General features: G+C 44.1%; 1 protein-coding gene across 3 annotated transcripts in view; it reads right to left on the minus strand.

The window, feature by feature from the left end:
- TOPBP1 (DNA topoisomerase II binding protein 1) overlaps positions 1-12,031 on the minus strand; it is a 75,962-nt gene extending 63,931 nt beyond the window's left edge. The window contains exons 1-8 of one of the 3 annotated variants that reach the window (XR_016232961.1): positions 11,837-12,031; positions 11,213-11,303; positions 7,595-7,729; positions 5,389-5,532; positions 4,493-4,674; positions 3,541-3,737; positions 1,284-1,463; positions 531-700 (exon numbers count right to left, since the gene is read on the minus strand). Coding sequence is in view for 2 of the 3 variants with exons in the window: in XM_008249226.5 (XP_008247448.4) it covers positions 531-700; positions 1,284-1,463; positions 3,541-3,737; positions 4,493-4,674; positions 5,389-5,532; positions 7,595-7,729; positions 11,213-11,296 (1,092 nt within the window). In the remaining variant the exon portion in view is untranslated. The remainder of the gene's footprint in view (positions 1-530; positions 701-1,283; positions 1,464-3,540; positions 3,738-4,492; positions 4,675-5,388; positions 5,533-7,594; positions 7,730-11,212; positions 11,304-11,836) is intronic. The other 2 variants (XM_008249226.5, XM_089331378.1) reach the window with 2 other exon arrangements.
- Between the last annotated feature and the right edge of the window lie 3,572 nt (positions 12,032-15,603).

Below are 15,603 nucleotides of genomic sequence, written 5' to 3' on the forward strand. Positions count from 1 at the left end.
GGAAAAGCCTCTGCTTGCAATACTGGCATCCCATATGGGCACTGGTTCATGTCCCGGCTGCTCCGCTTCTGGTTCAGCTCTCTTCTAATGGCCTGGGAAAGGCAGTGGAAGATAGTCCAAGTGCTTGGGCCCTTGCTTCCCACATGGGAGACCCAGAAGAAGCTACTGGCACCTGGCTTCGGTCTTGCCCAACCCTGGCTGTTGGGGTCATCTGGGGATGCACAGCAGGTCTTACTCTGACTTCAAATAAACACATCTTTTAGAAAAAAGTGGATAGCAAGATGAATATAACTGCAAGATTCAGAGAAGGGCTGAATGAACTTTGAAGGACAACAGGCAGAATGGCACATCCCAGGCTGAATGGCTCTCAACCCAAGGCACAGCAACATTTACTGAGCACAGCTTCTAGGCCTGTGTGAAAGGTTTACATACAAAAGGAGCAAGTGCCACTGAGAAGGTGTCCAGAGTCAGGCTGGGAAGCACTACCAAACGTTATCTCCTACTGCATTTATTACACAATAAAGACATACCCGACAACCATCTAATAAATCTTCTGGTGCGTGAAATGCACTGATGTCCAGATTTTCTAGATTTTCAAGGGTAGGCTCCAACTTGCTATTGAAAATTGAATTATATATTGATTCATTTATGCAACTTGAGTTTATGTTGGAAATATGGCTGACATCTGAAAGAGTGCGATCTACATGTAAAGAAAAAGTTTTTGGAGATAAAATAATTGGAATCACACATTTTCTTATGGATTAACTTTTCCTGCAAAAGGCTATAAATAATTTCCAAAGTAAAATTCAGGTTTCCACTGAAATCCTGGTGGCCAAGTATGAAAAGAGAACTGAAAGCAGGCTCATGGTGCTAAAGGCAAATATATAAAAGACATTTTCTTAATAGTGGCTTATTCCCATAAAAAACCTGAAGTTGCTATCGTAGTCCAAGACACTTACATGTGAAAAAAAACTTTATAATATTTTGGTAATACAGCAACTCCAAAATAGAAATTATTTTAATTTCTATACAAATATCAATGATCTATACCAACTGCTGTGAGTTAATAAAGACAATGCATCAATATGAGCATGCCAGTAAAGTTTTAAAAAAGTAATCTTTAAGTCTCCATCCATTAGTGTTCTTAATTCGATTATCTCTTACATTACTTCATGGGATGAAAGAATGCAATCATTCATTCTAAAAATAAATACCAGGAACAATTTTGAACTAATGTTTTATACAATTATACAGAATTAATTTTTAACCTCAATGAGACTTACTATCAATTGTGTTGCTCTGGCCAGTAGGAGTTGAAGTATCAGGTACAGTTTTTGCTTCTGGTTTAGGTTCCATCTTGTATATAGATTCATCCTGACAAAAACCTTTCTCAATACTGTCAAAAAACCATTGTGTGGACACACAGTGTACATTCCATCTCTTAGCACATTCGTATTTTTGACCTATCATGTTCATTAAGACAGAGAAATGCAAACCATTAAAATCTGTGTTACATAAAGATCCAATTATAGGTTACTTAATAAACCTACCTGAAACAACATCAACCACCCTTACTTTTAAAAAGTATACTACATAGTGTAATAAAAAGTAACATTTTAGGTTATTATCTAATCTAATTGTACTTTCTATGTGTTAAATACACAGCTGTATGAGTTTATCTTTTTTTTTAAACATTTTTATTTATTTATTTGAAAGGCAAAGTTACAGAGAGGCAAAGGCAGAGAGCGAGAGACAGAGAGAGAGATCTTCCATCCTTTGGTTCATTCCCCAAATGGCTAGAATGGCCAGAGTGGGGCTGATCTGAAGTAGGTCTCCCATGTGAAAACAAAGGCCATCTTCTACTGCTTTCCAATTAACAGGGAGCCGCATCAGAAATGGAGCAGCTGGGACTCAAATCGGCACCTATCTGGGATGACAGCGCCGCAGGCGGAGTCTTAACCTACTATGCCACAGCAGGTAAAAGCCACAGACTGTGACGCAGACATCCCATATGGGCTGGTTCACGTCCCAGCTGCCCCACTTCCAATCCAACACCAATGGCCAGGGAAAAGCAGTGGAAGGTGGTCCAACTGCTTGGGCTCCTGCCATCCATGTGGGAGACCTGGATGAAGCTCCTGGCTCCTGCCTGGCCCAGTGCTGGCAGTTGTGGCCATCTGGGGAGTAAACCAGCTGATGGAAGATCTCTCTCTTTCTGTCTTGCCCTCTCTATGTAACTCTAAATTCCAAAAAATAAATAAAACTTAAAAAAAAATGAGTACTGGTAAAAAATATTCTGCAAAAGAGATACAAAGATTATAGAATGCCAAAAGTTTAAAGAATTCATATTTGGAGTAATTTTTTTTATTTTACTGCCTCATGTTCTGCAAGGTGTATCTTCAATTTAAACTTCTAGTCAATTTGCTGCAACACAGATGGAACTAGAGGACATTATGCTAAGTAAAATAAGCCAGGACAGAAAGACAAGCATTGCTTGTTCTCATGTAATGTAGATGCTAAAGACACTGATTTTTTTTTTTTTTTTTTTTTTTTTGACAGGCAGAGTGGACAGTGAGAGAGAGAGACAGAGAGAAAGGTCTTCCTTTGCCATTCGTTCACCCTCCAATGGCTGCCGCGGCCTGCGCACTGCGCTGATCTGATGGCAGGAGCCAGGTACTTATCCTGGTCTCCCATGGGGTACAGGGCCCAAGCACTTGGGCCATCCTCCCTGCCTTCCCGGGCCACAGCAGAGAGCTGGACTGGAAGAGGGGCAACCGGGACAGAATCCGGCGCCCCGACCGGGACTAGAACCCGGGGTGCCGGTGCCACAGGCAGAGGATTAGCCTAGTGAGCCGCGGCGCCGGCCCAGACACTGATTTTCTAACAAGAGAGCAGAACAGAGGTCAGTGGAGGCTGTGAAGGGCAGGGAGTGAGGGAGAACAGACAGGCATCAGAATGCAGATAGAGGAAGAGTAGTGCTAGTCTACAGCAGTGGGGTGACTGCAACAATTTTGAAGGATCCCAACACAAAGAATCAATGTCTAAGAAGATGGAAATGTTAGCTACCTTGATTTGATTATATATTGTACATGTACCAAATTCTCACATTGTAGCCCATAAACATGCACAGTAAAAAACAAAAAAACTTCTAGTTCATTCAGTCAGGTTGATTCACTCAATTAAAAATAAAGTCAGTTTTTTAGTCATTAAAAGAAGTGTCATTTGGCTTGACCTCTCAGTTTTCTTGTCATTCACCCAAACTTCTTTTAAGTACCTGACAACTGTAGAAGTGGTTTTTCTTTCTTTTTAACAAAATATCATAAGAGGTTTAAAACTTTTAGTTTTATTTGTATTTAATCAATGACCTGGAGAAACACTAAGATGGTTATATAATCTTTTCTCAAACTGTACCCAAACTATCTTTTCAAGATTTTAGGGAAAAAAATATTAAACTAGGTTAAGAATATGTCAGAAGCAATAGTTTTAAACGTTACATACTAGAGAAAAGCTTGCCATCTGTCCATTTGTGAAACACAGTTTTACCTTTTGGTTCTTGAACAATGAGGTGTGTACATTCATTCATTTTCAATTGTCCCATGTACTGGCCTCCATGCTTAACCGTCAGTTGTTGAACTGTCTTCCTGTCTAAGCCACACAAGCCAGTCACACAGATTATGCAACCAAGAAAAATAGGACACTTGAATTCTTCCATGTTTATATCAGTATATCTAGCTATTTTACTGGGAAAAACAAATGGTAGAAAGAAATACAAATGATCATATGAAGTATGCCAGGTAATTTTAAATTTACAGAGTAATGACAATCAACAGAAATCCCACTACTGCTTTTCCTCAATTCAGTGTCCTGAACTGACACTCAGCTCAATACCAAGTCTCTAATATATTGTTTCAGATACAACCTCAAATAAAAACTGTTTCAAGGGAAAAAAATATGTATTTCATTAACATTAAGCCTTTGTTGGTCAAAGCAGTATATTTTTCAACACTTGTATCAAACACATGGGCCAGGTTCACAAAATGCGCTCAATTAACATTTATTAAATGATCACATCTCAGCTGATAGCTTACATATGTTCATATTCAGTTTTACATATACCCTTTTTAAGGGGTATACATTGCCAAAATGGCTATTTATTTTCCATCTTAACATCCAGGAATGGTGTTTAAGGATAATGCAACATAAGAGCTACAGAGTTGCCAAATGGATTTTCTCAATTATTTTAGGAGCATTTAGTAGTAAAAACTAACTTTATTATCAAAAGATTTCTTACCTTGTACCTAATGCTAAACCCATACTCCATTCAACCTGTCAATTTACACTTGATAATAAGAGCTTATAGATTTTGCTCTTCTGTTTTCATTCAATAAGCCCCAATTTTCTCTCTGAATAACTAATCCAAAGGGGATATAATAAAGCTCCCCCTATGAAAACCCAGAGTATGCACCCTTTTTCCAATCTAGAAAAGATCTCTTACTTCTCTTGTGACTTCTCCCAAAGTGCTTCTATCCAAGAGGGAAGCAAAATAGGTTTCTTTAGGTTTGCAGCAACTAAGTATTTTTTGCTGCCAACTTCTCCTGCAATAAGATGAGTTACTGATATATTAAGGTCTCTGAATACTCGTCCGCCCATCATTTGTGCATATTTATGAACTTCATCCTGCAGCCCCAAAAAGAAAATAGTAAGATAAATATGAATTACTTTCCTGTATTTACGCAACTATTTGAGTTTATTAAACTATGTTGTTTCTGTAATAAAGATTATATTCATATACACTATACATATACAGAGTGAGTATAGAAGTGCTTCTGGTTTCAGATTTTGAAATATTTGCAGATACAAAATGAGACATCTTGGGGATGGGTGTTTCATATACACTTCATACATACAGCCTGAAGGTAATTTTAAACAATAATTTTAGTGCACCTGTGTTTTAACTGTGACTTGTTAAATGAGGTGAAGTGTGGAATTTTCTACTTGTGGTGTCTTGTCAGTAAAATTGGGGATTTTGGGGTATTTCAGATTTCAGATTACGGATGCTCAATTTTTTATAGTTTAAAAATATAAATATTTTTAAAATACAAATTATGTATCAATATATTTATACAGCTCTAAGAATTTTTTTAAGGCAATCCATCTAATGTGGGAAAATGTGATTTATTAACTGTGGAAGGAAAACAGTTTTGAAGGGAAACATAAAAACTCTTAATATGAATTCTACTATATACAATTTATTAAGAAAAAAGGTATACTATACTGTTGTATGTTGAACTCTTAAAAATATGAAAATTAAGTTTAAGGTCTTTCAAAGTATCTTCTACACTGAAAAGTTAAGTATGATAATAAACAGATCATGATATTCCTAACACCTACCCTTTTATCTTTTTCCAGGCTTGTACAAGATATAGTTACATCAGACATAACCATATTATAAACTGGATGTTCAGCCCTTGGGACACATCGCTGGTGTTGCATACAAAATATGACCACTTGAGGACCAACAATTCTGCAACCAAGCTACAAAAAAGAAAGTATTTTGGAAAATTAGCAAGGAAAAGACCACCAGTCTTACAAAATTACACTTTGTACTGTTTACCAATTCTTTACTGAGTTGATGAGTACTGCAGAAAAATGGAACAATTATTCTAAGAAAAAAGTAACAATCATTATAATTTCTCAGACACACTGTACATTACACATGCACACCCAAAAGCAAATGAAACAATTTACACTATCAAATAAGCTCCTAGAACGCCTCAAAACTTTCATCTCTGGAATCAACATGATCTTAATGAAGTATCTTACGCTATATCAATCAGGAAATACTCTCATGTACAGAGCACCCCACCAATGAAACAGTTTGAAAGCAGAAGACCCTTACGCTGGAGCCAGAGTTGTGGTGTAGTGGGGAACACTACTGCCTGTGACACTGGCATCCCATCTGGGCACTGGTTGGTGTACCAATTGTTCCACTTGTGATCCTGCACCCTGCTAATGTCCTGGAAAAAGCAGTGGAAGACGGCCCAAGTGTTTGGGCCTCTGCCACAAACATGGGAGACCAGGATGAAGCTCCTGGCTTCAGCCTAGCCCAGAGCTGGCTGTTGTGGCTATCTGGGGAGTGAACGAGCAGATGGATGCTCTCTCTCGTGGTTTCTCCCTTTCTCTCTGTAACTCTTTCCAAATAAATAAAAAAAAAAAAAAGGACTCTACAAAAGTAACCCCCCCAAAACATCCATCACATCACCAAAAATCAGAGGCAATTTCCACATTTGAGCTTTAAATACTGCATCTCAATGTTTTTCCAAGAAAGATCTACAGGGACTTCTAAGATATTGCAGGTTGAACACAAAAATATGACTTCTCATTTTCATTGATAGTTACAAAAGGTGACGCTCAACATCAACATACTTAAGTCAGACTAAAAAGCCCACAGCTGCCAGTTACCACTGCATGACTTATTTAAATATTGACAGATAAAGATTATCACTATCTTTTTGATCAGCTAGAAGACAATGACTTTTTAGATGCTATTAATTCTGGCAAGCAATTATATTTCCAGGAGGAAGTCAAGATCACCAATAACCTTGGCAAGGTAGATGCAGACTTCACAGATATTGCATCTATCTTTACTTCTATGTTTTCTTCTTCTTACACCAAGAATCACTTCTTTGTAACCTGGATGAAATTAAAGCCAGTTTACTTTTATTTCAATGCTTCTCTCTTTTCCAGATATTAAGAAAAAATGAGGCCAGCGCCACAGCTCTCTAGGCTAATCCTCCACCTGTGGCGCCGGCACACCGGGGTCTAGTCCCGGTTGGGGCACCAGATTCTGTCCCGGTTGCTCCTCTTCCAGTCCAGCTCTCTGCTGTGGCCCGGGAGGGCAGTGGAGGATGGCCCAAGTGCTTGGGCCCTGCACCCGCATGGGAGACCAGGAGGAAGCATCTGGCTCCTGGCTTTGGATCAGCGCATTGCCGTAGCGGCCATTTTGGGGGGGGTGAACCAACGGAAGGAAGACCTTTCTCTCTGTCTCTCTCTCACTGTCTAAATCTGCCTGTCCCCCAAAAAAAAGAAAGAAAGAAAGAAAAAATGAGTCAGTAGACTCTGGAATCAACAAAAAGATGGCTTACTGGTATATCTATAATACTGATCTCCAAAATGTTTCCTTCTAGGATACAATTTCTCAGACCCTATCCAAGATACAGACACTAAAGCTCCATGTACAACAGGAAAGACTTAAGTTACCATGCACTATGTTGAGGTCTTTCCCTTATTATTTCTCTCTGAAATATCCTGCAATCAAACTGAATGTATGTACAGTCAACTCTATCACTAAAATGCTTCATTATTACAGGTTCACTTACACAAAGTAGAGTTACAACCCCCTAAAATACAGAAACTACATACAATAAAATCCTACTGTAATATATTATCTTTAAAAAATTTTATTCTGTTCTCCCTAAACCAAAAGAATCCCAATGTATTTATAATTTGCATAATACTTAATGATCAGTAAATTTATATCCCCTGAAGCAAAAGTAAACCAAAAAACAGACTAAGAACACACTGTAAGTTAACAAACCTTTTTAAGGTGATCAAAGACAATACCACTGAAAGGGTCACAGATATAAAGTGATCTATCATTCTCTTTTATCTTCAACGCCTCTTCCTCTGTAATAACCTGAAGATATTCTTCTGATTGAAATTCTTTCATTGACTGAAAGAAAAACAAAGTAAGAACATACCTAAAATTATTTCTCTGTATTTAAGTCTTCTCAACTCTCTTCAACATTCACCACCAATCCAGCCTTTTCTCTATTGAAAGCTACCATTCTCTCTCACTTAGATCTCCACAGAAGCCTTCAAAGGGTCTCCCTCTTCCCTTGCCCTAAATCTATTCTCTACACAGCAACTATCTTTTTTCATTTTCAATTATCTTTATATACAGAAGATCAACTTGGTATATACTAATAAAGATTTCAACAGACTGCACCCACACAGACACACAAAGTATAGAGTACTGTTTGAGTTGTAGTTTTACATACTGTTTGAGTGGTAGTTTTACCGTTAATTCACACAGTACAACACATTAAGGACAGAAATCCTACATGGGGAGCAGGTGCACAGTGACTCCTGTTGTTGATTTAACAATTGACACTCTTATTTATGACGTCAGTAATCATCTGAGGCTCTTGTCATGAGCTGCCAAGGCCATGGAAGCCTGTTGAGTTTACCAACTCCGATCTTATTTAGACAAGGCCATATTCAAAGTGGAAGTTCTCTCCTCCCTTCAGAGAAAGGTTCCTCCTTCTTTGATGGCCCATTCTTTCCGCTGGGATCTCACTCACAGAGATCTTTCATTTACGTCATTTTTGTCACAGTGTCTTGGCTTTCCGCGCCTCAGAAACTCTTATGGGCTTTTTAGCCAGATCTGAATGCCTTAAGAGCTGATTCTGAGGCCAGAGTACTGTTTAGGGCATCTGCCATTCTATGAGTCTGTACACAGCAACTATTAATTTTTTTAAAATACCATGGTCATGTAAGTATGCTCAGAGTTCTTTAATGGCTTCCTGTTATAGTCCAAATAAAATCCACATTTCTCACTATGGCCTATAAGACCATAAAATCTGGCTCCTTGTCCTTTCCTCCTACCTCATCTTTGCTTGCTTCATTACAGTAACTTCTTCTTTCTTGCTAAGCCTGGAACAAGCTAAACATGACTTCACTTAGAAGGTTTGCTCTTCTTGTTCCCATAGTAGGGAATACTGTTCTCCCAGGTCTTCACCCCCACTTCAGATTTACTTACACACACTTCCTCAGATCACGCTTTCTAAAATATCCTTCCTCTATCCACTTACACTATGTCATGAAGAAAAGCAACAGCGATCTCACACGCTCACACACACATATAATGCATATATAAGTGGACTTCAAAAAGTTCGTGAAAAATGCAATTAAAACATAACCATAGAGGCAAACATGTGGTTAAGTGGTTAAGTACCACCTGGGACAGCCACATTCCGGATCAGTGTCTGGTTCAAGTCTCATCTCAGCTACTCTGTTTCTGATTCACCTTCCTGCAGTGTGTACCCTCAGAGGTGCCAAATGATGGCTCAAATACTTGTGTTGCTGCCACCCATGCTGGAGACCTAATTTGGCTTCTGGGCTCCTGGTTTTTAACTGGTCCAGCTCAGGCAGTTGCAGGTATTTGGGGAGTGAACCAGTAGATGGAAGAGCTCTCTCTGCCTTTCAGATAGAATGAAAATAAATTTTTTAAAAAATGCAAGGGCCCCGGCATATTCTGTTTAAACATGGTAATAAAAAATAAAATATAGGCCGGCACCGCAGCTCACTAGGCTAATCCTCCGCCTGTGGCGCCGGCACACCGGGTTCTAGTCCCGGTTGGGGCACCGGATTCTGTCCTGGTTGCCCCTCTTCCAGTCCAGCTCTCTGCTGTGCCCCGGGAGTGCAGTGGAGGATGGCCCAAGTACTTGGGCCCTGCACCCGCATGGGAGACCAGGAGAAGCACCTGGCTCCTGCCATCGGATCAGCGCAGTGCGCCGGCCGTGGTGGCCATTGGAGGGTGAATCAACGGCAAAGGAAGACCTTTCTCTCTGTCTCTCTCTCTCACTGTCCATTCTGCCTGTCAAAATAAATAAATAAATAAATAAATAAAATGAAATATAAAAGTATACTTTGTTGCAAAAAACATTTTTATATGCTTAGTTTTTTTCATAATGTGAGTTTCCCGTGAATGTTTTAAAGACCCTCACATATATACTTTCTCTCTCTACCCATAACAATGAAAGCTTCATCTTGTTTAACACCATTTCCTGACACCTAGTAATCACTCAACTATTTTCTGAACAAATTCTGAAGTCCTCATGCTAGAATGACCTTTCCGAACGATAAATGAGGTCACGTTAGTCTTCTAATTAAAACTCCCAGTTTGTTATTTCTGCTGAAACTTTCTTCCTCAGACACCCACACGGCCAACTCTCCTACCTCCTTCAAGTTCACCCAACTACCTTCTTTCCATAAAGACTGCCCTTATGAGACCCTATTAAAAGCATAATCTTCCCTTTTCTTTCTCCACCAACAAACATCTTCTGGAATCTCTTAACCAGTTTTGCTTTTTTTTTTCCCCCTCTTCCCATAGCACTTAACACTTTCAAACATATACTAGGGGGCCGGCACTGTGGCATAGTGGGTAAAGCCGCCACTTACAGCACCAGCATCTGATTTGAGTGCCGGTTCACGTCCTGGCTGCTCCACTTCCAATCCAGCTCTGCTACAGACTGGGAAAGCAGCAGAAGATGGCCCAAGTCCTTGGGTCCCTGCACCAGCATGGGAGACCTGGAAGAAGCTCCCAGCTCCTGGCTTCGGAATGGCCCAGCTCTAGCTGTTGTGGACATTTGGGGAGTGAACCAGAGAATGGAGGACTTCTCCCTCTACTCTCCTTTCTGTGTAAAACAGACTTCCAAAAAAACAGATCTTTAAAAATATATATATATATATATATACACACTACATAATGTTTATTCCCTCATGCTAGAATGCAAGTTCTAAGATAGCAGAAATAATTGTTTGCTCTGTTTACGGATTTATTTATCTAAGCACTGGATCAGGACACTGAACAAATACTTGCTAAATGAATGAACCTTAAGGAAAAAGCTGCTACAATTACTTCTGAAACTTTCCCATGCAGTGGGGATCTTGTTAAGAATGCAGATTCTACTGGCTAAGTCTGGGTTGAAGCCCAAAATTCTGCACTTCTAGCAAACTCCCAGGCCAGGCTGATGCCGCCGGTTCTGTGACAGGTTCCATAGCACTCCCATCGTCCCGATCATACAGCACCTAACGAAACAATTTTTACCTACTAAGCCCAAAATAGTGAAGTGTGACCAGTACATTGTGACTCGAATGTTTTCAACATACAAACGACCACTAAAGTTTAGCAGACAAAACAACTTAATTTCTAAGAACTACAAGTGAGTCATATTTAAGAAAAACGTTATAACAGATTTCAAGCCTCCCAAAATACACGATACACAATTTAAAAACATGTGACAATGAGACAGCGACACTAAGGGAGGTCACAGTAAAATTATATTAAAAATAAAATTATCTACTTCTAAGCATAAAGCCCAACAAATCAAAATGAATTCACAGCAAACAAGACATTTTCCACTATTCTTACCTCAAGAGCTTTAGAAAAACATTCAGAATTGTCTGAAGACTTTAAAAACTTCACAAAAAACGGTTCTTTGTCATTTCTGGACATTTTTGAACTGTCAAAGGAACAATGAGCAAGAACAAAAACACATTACGTATGAGGCTAAATGCTTATAATGTTCTGTGCTGACAAGAACGCGCAAGGTCACATTCCGGCCTTGTCCAGACGTTTGTATGACCCCCGCAGCAGGATAAAATCAGAGATGACACCGTCAGTCCTCACAGTCGCCGGTGAATTAACGCCTCGGAACGAAGGGCTCCCGGCACCCTCTGCTTCAGACCCTCAATTGCACTTGGTTTAAAAGGACACACTGAGCCGAGCTGCGGCTGCGGGCCCTCGGTAAACGGATTTTAAAGAAATCCCCAAGCCCGCCAGCAAGGCCACTCAGGCCCATCAGGCCGCCACGCCGGATCCCAGGTGCCAGGGCAGGCCTGGCTCTCGAACCCCGAGGGCGCGGCCTCTCCAGCGCCGAAGGCCCAGCCGCCGGTTAGCAGAGCGGGCAGTGCGGGCTCCCAAGGCCGCGGGAGGCTTCGCGACCCCCACTTGGGATCGTTAGGGACCCGGGCACTCAGTCCGCCCCTCACTCACCCAGATGGAGCCTGGGAGCCTCGGGGCAGAGAGTGGGGGGGCGCGCGGCCCGCAGGGCTGAGGCTGCGGTCGGGCGCCAGCCCGGCGAACGCCCCCACCCCCCCACACGGCGGCGCCGCCAGCCCGCAGCCAACGCAGGAGAACCCGGAAGTCGCCGAGACTGGGAACCGACTTTCGCGCCAACCGCGCGAATGCGCGCCCGCTTCCGGAGGAAGTGACGTCGTCGCGGCCGCGGCTGGGGGCGGGGCGGGCGGTCCACGAGGAGGCGCGCGCTGGCGCGCTGGTGCGGGGCCTCCGGGCGGGCGGCGGGCCCGGGGCCGCAGGCCGGGAGCGCCAGGTAGCGGGGACCTGTGCGCTGAGCGGTGCAGCCGCAGAGGAGTTCGTCCGCAGAGTCTGAGGGGCGAGGCCGCGCGTTGTCGCGAAGCAGACACTGACACCTGCGCCTCTCAGCCTTCACAGGGTCCGGGCAGAAGCTAGAGGGGCCGCGTGGCGTGTTCCAGGTCCCACGGCAGGTCGGCGGCGGAGTGAGGGCCGCGGCGGACGCGTGGGCTCTGGGCCGGCTCCCGCGGCGGGCGGCGCGCTGCCCTCCCTGCGTCTGCCGGTTCGCACGGCGTCTTGAGGTAGCGCTGGTCCCCGACCGGCGGGGCAGCGGCCGAGACCCCCGACCTGCGGGACAGCGGCCGAGACCCCCGACCGGCGGGGCAGCGGCCGAGACCCCCGACCTGCGGGACAGTGGCCGAGACCCCCCGACCGTCGGGGCAGCGGCCGACACCCCCGGCCGGCGAGGCAGTGACCGAGACCCCCGACCGGCGGGGCAGCGGCCGAGACCCCCGACCTGCGGGACCGTGGCCGAGACCCCCCGACCGTCGGGGCAGCGGCCGACACCCCCGGCCGGCGGGGCAGCGGCCGACACCCCCGACCGGCGGGGCAGCGGCCGAGACCCCCGGCCGGCGGGGCCGTGGCCGAGACCCCCGGCCGGCGGGACCGTGGCCGAGACCCCGGCCGGCGGGACCGTGGCCGAGACCCCCGGCCGGCGGGGCAGCGGCCGAGACCCCCGGCCGGCAGGGCAGTGGCCGAGAGCTGGATCGGAAGAGGAACAACTGGGATATGAACCGATGCCCACATGGATGCCTGCGCCACAGCACCAGCCCCAAGACTGATTTTAGAAGTCTGAGAGAAGGGCTGGCGCCGCAGTGCTGGCATCTCATTTGGGTGCCGGTTCTAGTCCCGGCTGCTCCACTTCCAGGCCAGCTCTCTGCTGTGGCCAGGGAGTGCAGTGGAGGACGGCCCAGGTGCTTGGGCCCTGCACCCGCATGGGAGACCAGGAGAAGCACCTGGCTCCTGGCTTCAGGTTGGTACAGCTGCGACCATTTGGGAAGTGAACCAGCGGATGGAAGACCTCTCTCTCTGCCTCTGCCTCTCTCTAACTCTGCTTTTCAAATAAGTAAATCTTTTTAAAAAAGAGAATTGTTTTGGGTTTTGGAGATGGCTTTGTAATTTTTAACTACATGACCATGCAAGTTACTTAGACTTTGTGAACATCATTTATGGCTTTTCTATTTCTTAAGATTTATTTATTTATTTGAAAGAAGGAGAAAGAGATCTTCCATTCACTGGTTCATTCCTCAAATGGCCACAGTGGCTAGAACTGGACCAGGCTGAAGCCTGGAGCCAGTAGTTTCATCTGGGTCTCCTACGTGGGTGGCAAGGCCCAAGCGCTTGGGCATCCTCTGCTGCCTTCCTAGTTTGTCAGCAGGTAGCTGGATCAGAAGTGGAGCAGCTGGGACAAGAACCGGTGCTCATATGGGATTCCAGGGACGCAGGTGGCGGCCTTACCCACTACAGTACGAAGGCAAGTGGCCATATGACTTTAAAGTGATTATTGTTGTATTTTCCTCATGCAACTTTCTATGAAGATAAAATGAAGTGATGTGTATAAGATAACTGCCACTTGTAAGTACCAAAAAATTGTTAATCCCCTCTTTCAAGGCAGTAAGACTTCCAACTATAACCAGCCCGTCATTTTTGCCATTTGTGTGACTGACCGCAACCGCATGTCTGTCAGTTACGAGTATGTATGACTGTCAGTTGCTAATAGGCCCAAGTCAAGTTTGGTTTCTTATACAATCACAATTTATATTTACTTGCTCCTTGTTTCCATATCTCATTTAATTTTCATTGTATCTCCTGTAAAAATAAATGGACATCACCTTTCTTTTACAGATTTAAAAAACAAGACTCATTGCGGTTAATTTGTCCAGAAGCACCCACAGAGTTAGTGGAGTTAAAAATCAGAGCTTAGGGACCAGAGCTTACATGAGATAGAGTCGAGAGCGACCCAAAACCCTCAATTCTGGCTGCCATTACTCTACACCTAGGATGGTTTTCTGCGTGTTTTGAGAACCCAGGCAATCTTCCTGGGGCCGGCGCTGTGGCACAGCGGGTTAAAGCCCTGGCCTGAAGCACCGGCATCCCATACGGACGCTGGTTCTAGTCCTGGCTGCTCCTCTTCTGATCCAGCTCTCTGCTAGGGCCTGGGAAAGCAGTGGAAGATGGTCCAAGTCCTTGGGCCCCTGCACCCATGTGGGAGGCCTGGAAGAAGCTCCTGGCTACTGATCGGTGCAGCTCCGGCCGTTGCGGCCCTCTGGGGTGTGCACCAGCGGACGGAAGTCCTGCCTTTGTCTCTACCTCTCTGTAACTCTGCCTTTCAAATAAATAAAATACATCTTTAAAAAAAATCTCTGTCTTGTGCCTCCTGCTCAGGTGGAGCTTTGCTGTGAGTTGACTGGTCCAGTGGTTCCTGTGCTCCTTCATGAACAGGTGTAGCCTGTTCTGGTCATTGGCGTGACCGAAGTGTTCCAGAAACTACTCTAGGTACTGAAAATTCAATGATATGCAAAACAGAGCAAAAAATAAATAAATCTCTGTTCTAATGGAATTTACATACTGAATGGGGAAGTTTGGGCAATAGATGAGTGAATTTATTTAGTTAATGTTGGGAACAAAAAGTACTTTGGAAAACAAAACGGGGAAGAGGAGCCTGGAATGCCAGGGCATGGTACTTGTTCTTCCCACAACACACTATCCATGTGAGGAACAGATAGGAATGAGCCACTCCAGATGGGAAAGTGGGGAGGGAGGTGTTGCAGGCAGAGACGCAGCCCACACTTCCAAGGCAGGAAGGTGCTTGGTGTCTCAGGAGCAGTCATGGAGCCAGTACACCTGGAGTAGAGTGAGCCAGGGGGTGAGGGATGAGAGAAGTAATAATGGACCAATCCTGAGTGGCCTTTTTTCTTTTTTAAAATTATTATATGGTTTAAGGATTTTGGGCTTTTATTGTGAATGAGATTCAAAGCCATTTGGGGATTCTAAGCAGAGGAAGCACACAATTTGACTTAAAATCTTGAAGAACCGTTCTGGCTTCCGAGTGAGAGCAGACCACACAGGAAGGCAAGGGTGGAAGCTGTTACAAGCCAGGCGGGAGCCGGTGTTGGCTGGGCAGAGCTAGTACTGGTGGAGGCATGAGAAGTTGGGTTCTGCATGTGAGGCTGAGGCTGGAGGCAGGAGGATCTGCTGATAAATGGTTGTGGTTTGTGAAACAGGACAGGAAGTTGTCAGGGGCTTTGTCCTGAGTCAGTGGAAGGATAAAGCTGATTGGTTTTATTTTCATCAGCCTTTGCGTATTGGAACCTCTGAACATTGAATTAGCAAGTTCCTACAAGTGTTGAGGCTTGCTGTTTATGAGTGAGCTTTTCATTAGCTAGAAT

The sequence above is a fragment of the Oryctolagus cuniculus genome, chromosome 4 (assembly GCF_051225735.1).
Source record: "Oryctolagus cuniculus isolate XC-2025 breed Fujian yellow rabbit chromosome 4, ASM5122573v1, whole genome shotgun sequence".
Lineage (NCBI taxonomy): Eukaryota > Metazoa > Chordata > Mammalia > Lagomorpha > Leporidae > Oryctolagus > Oryctolagus cuniculus.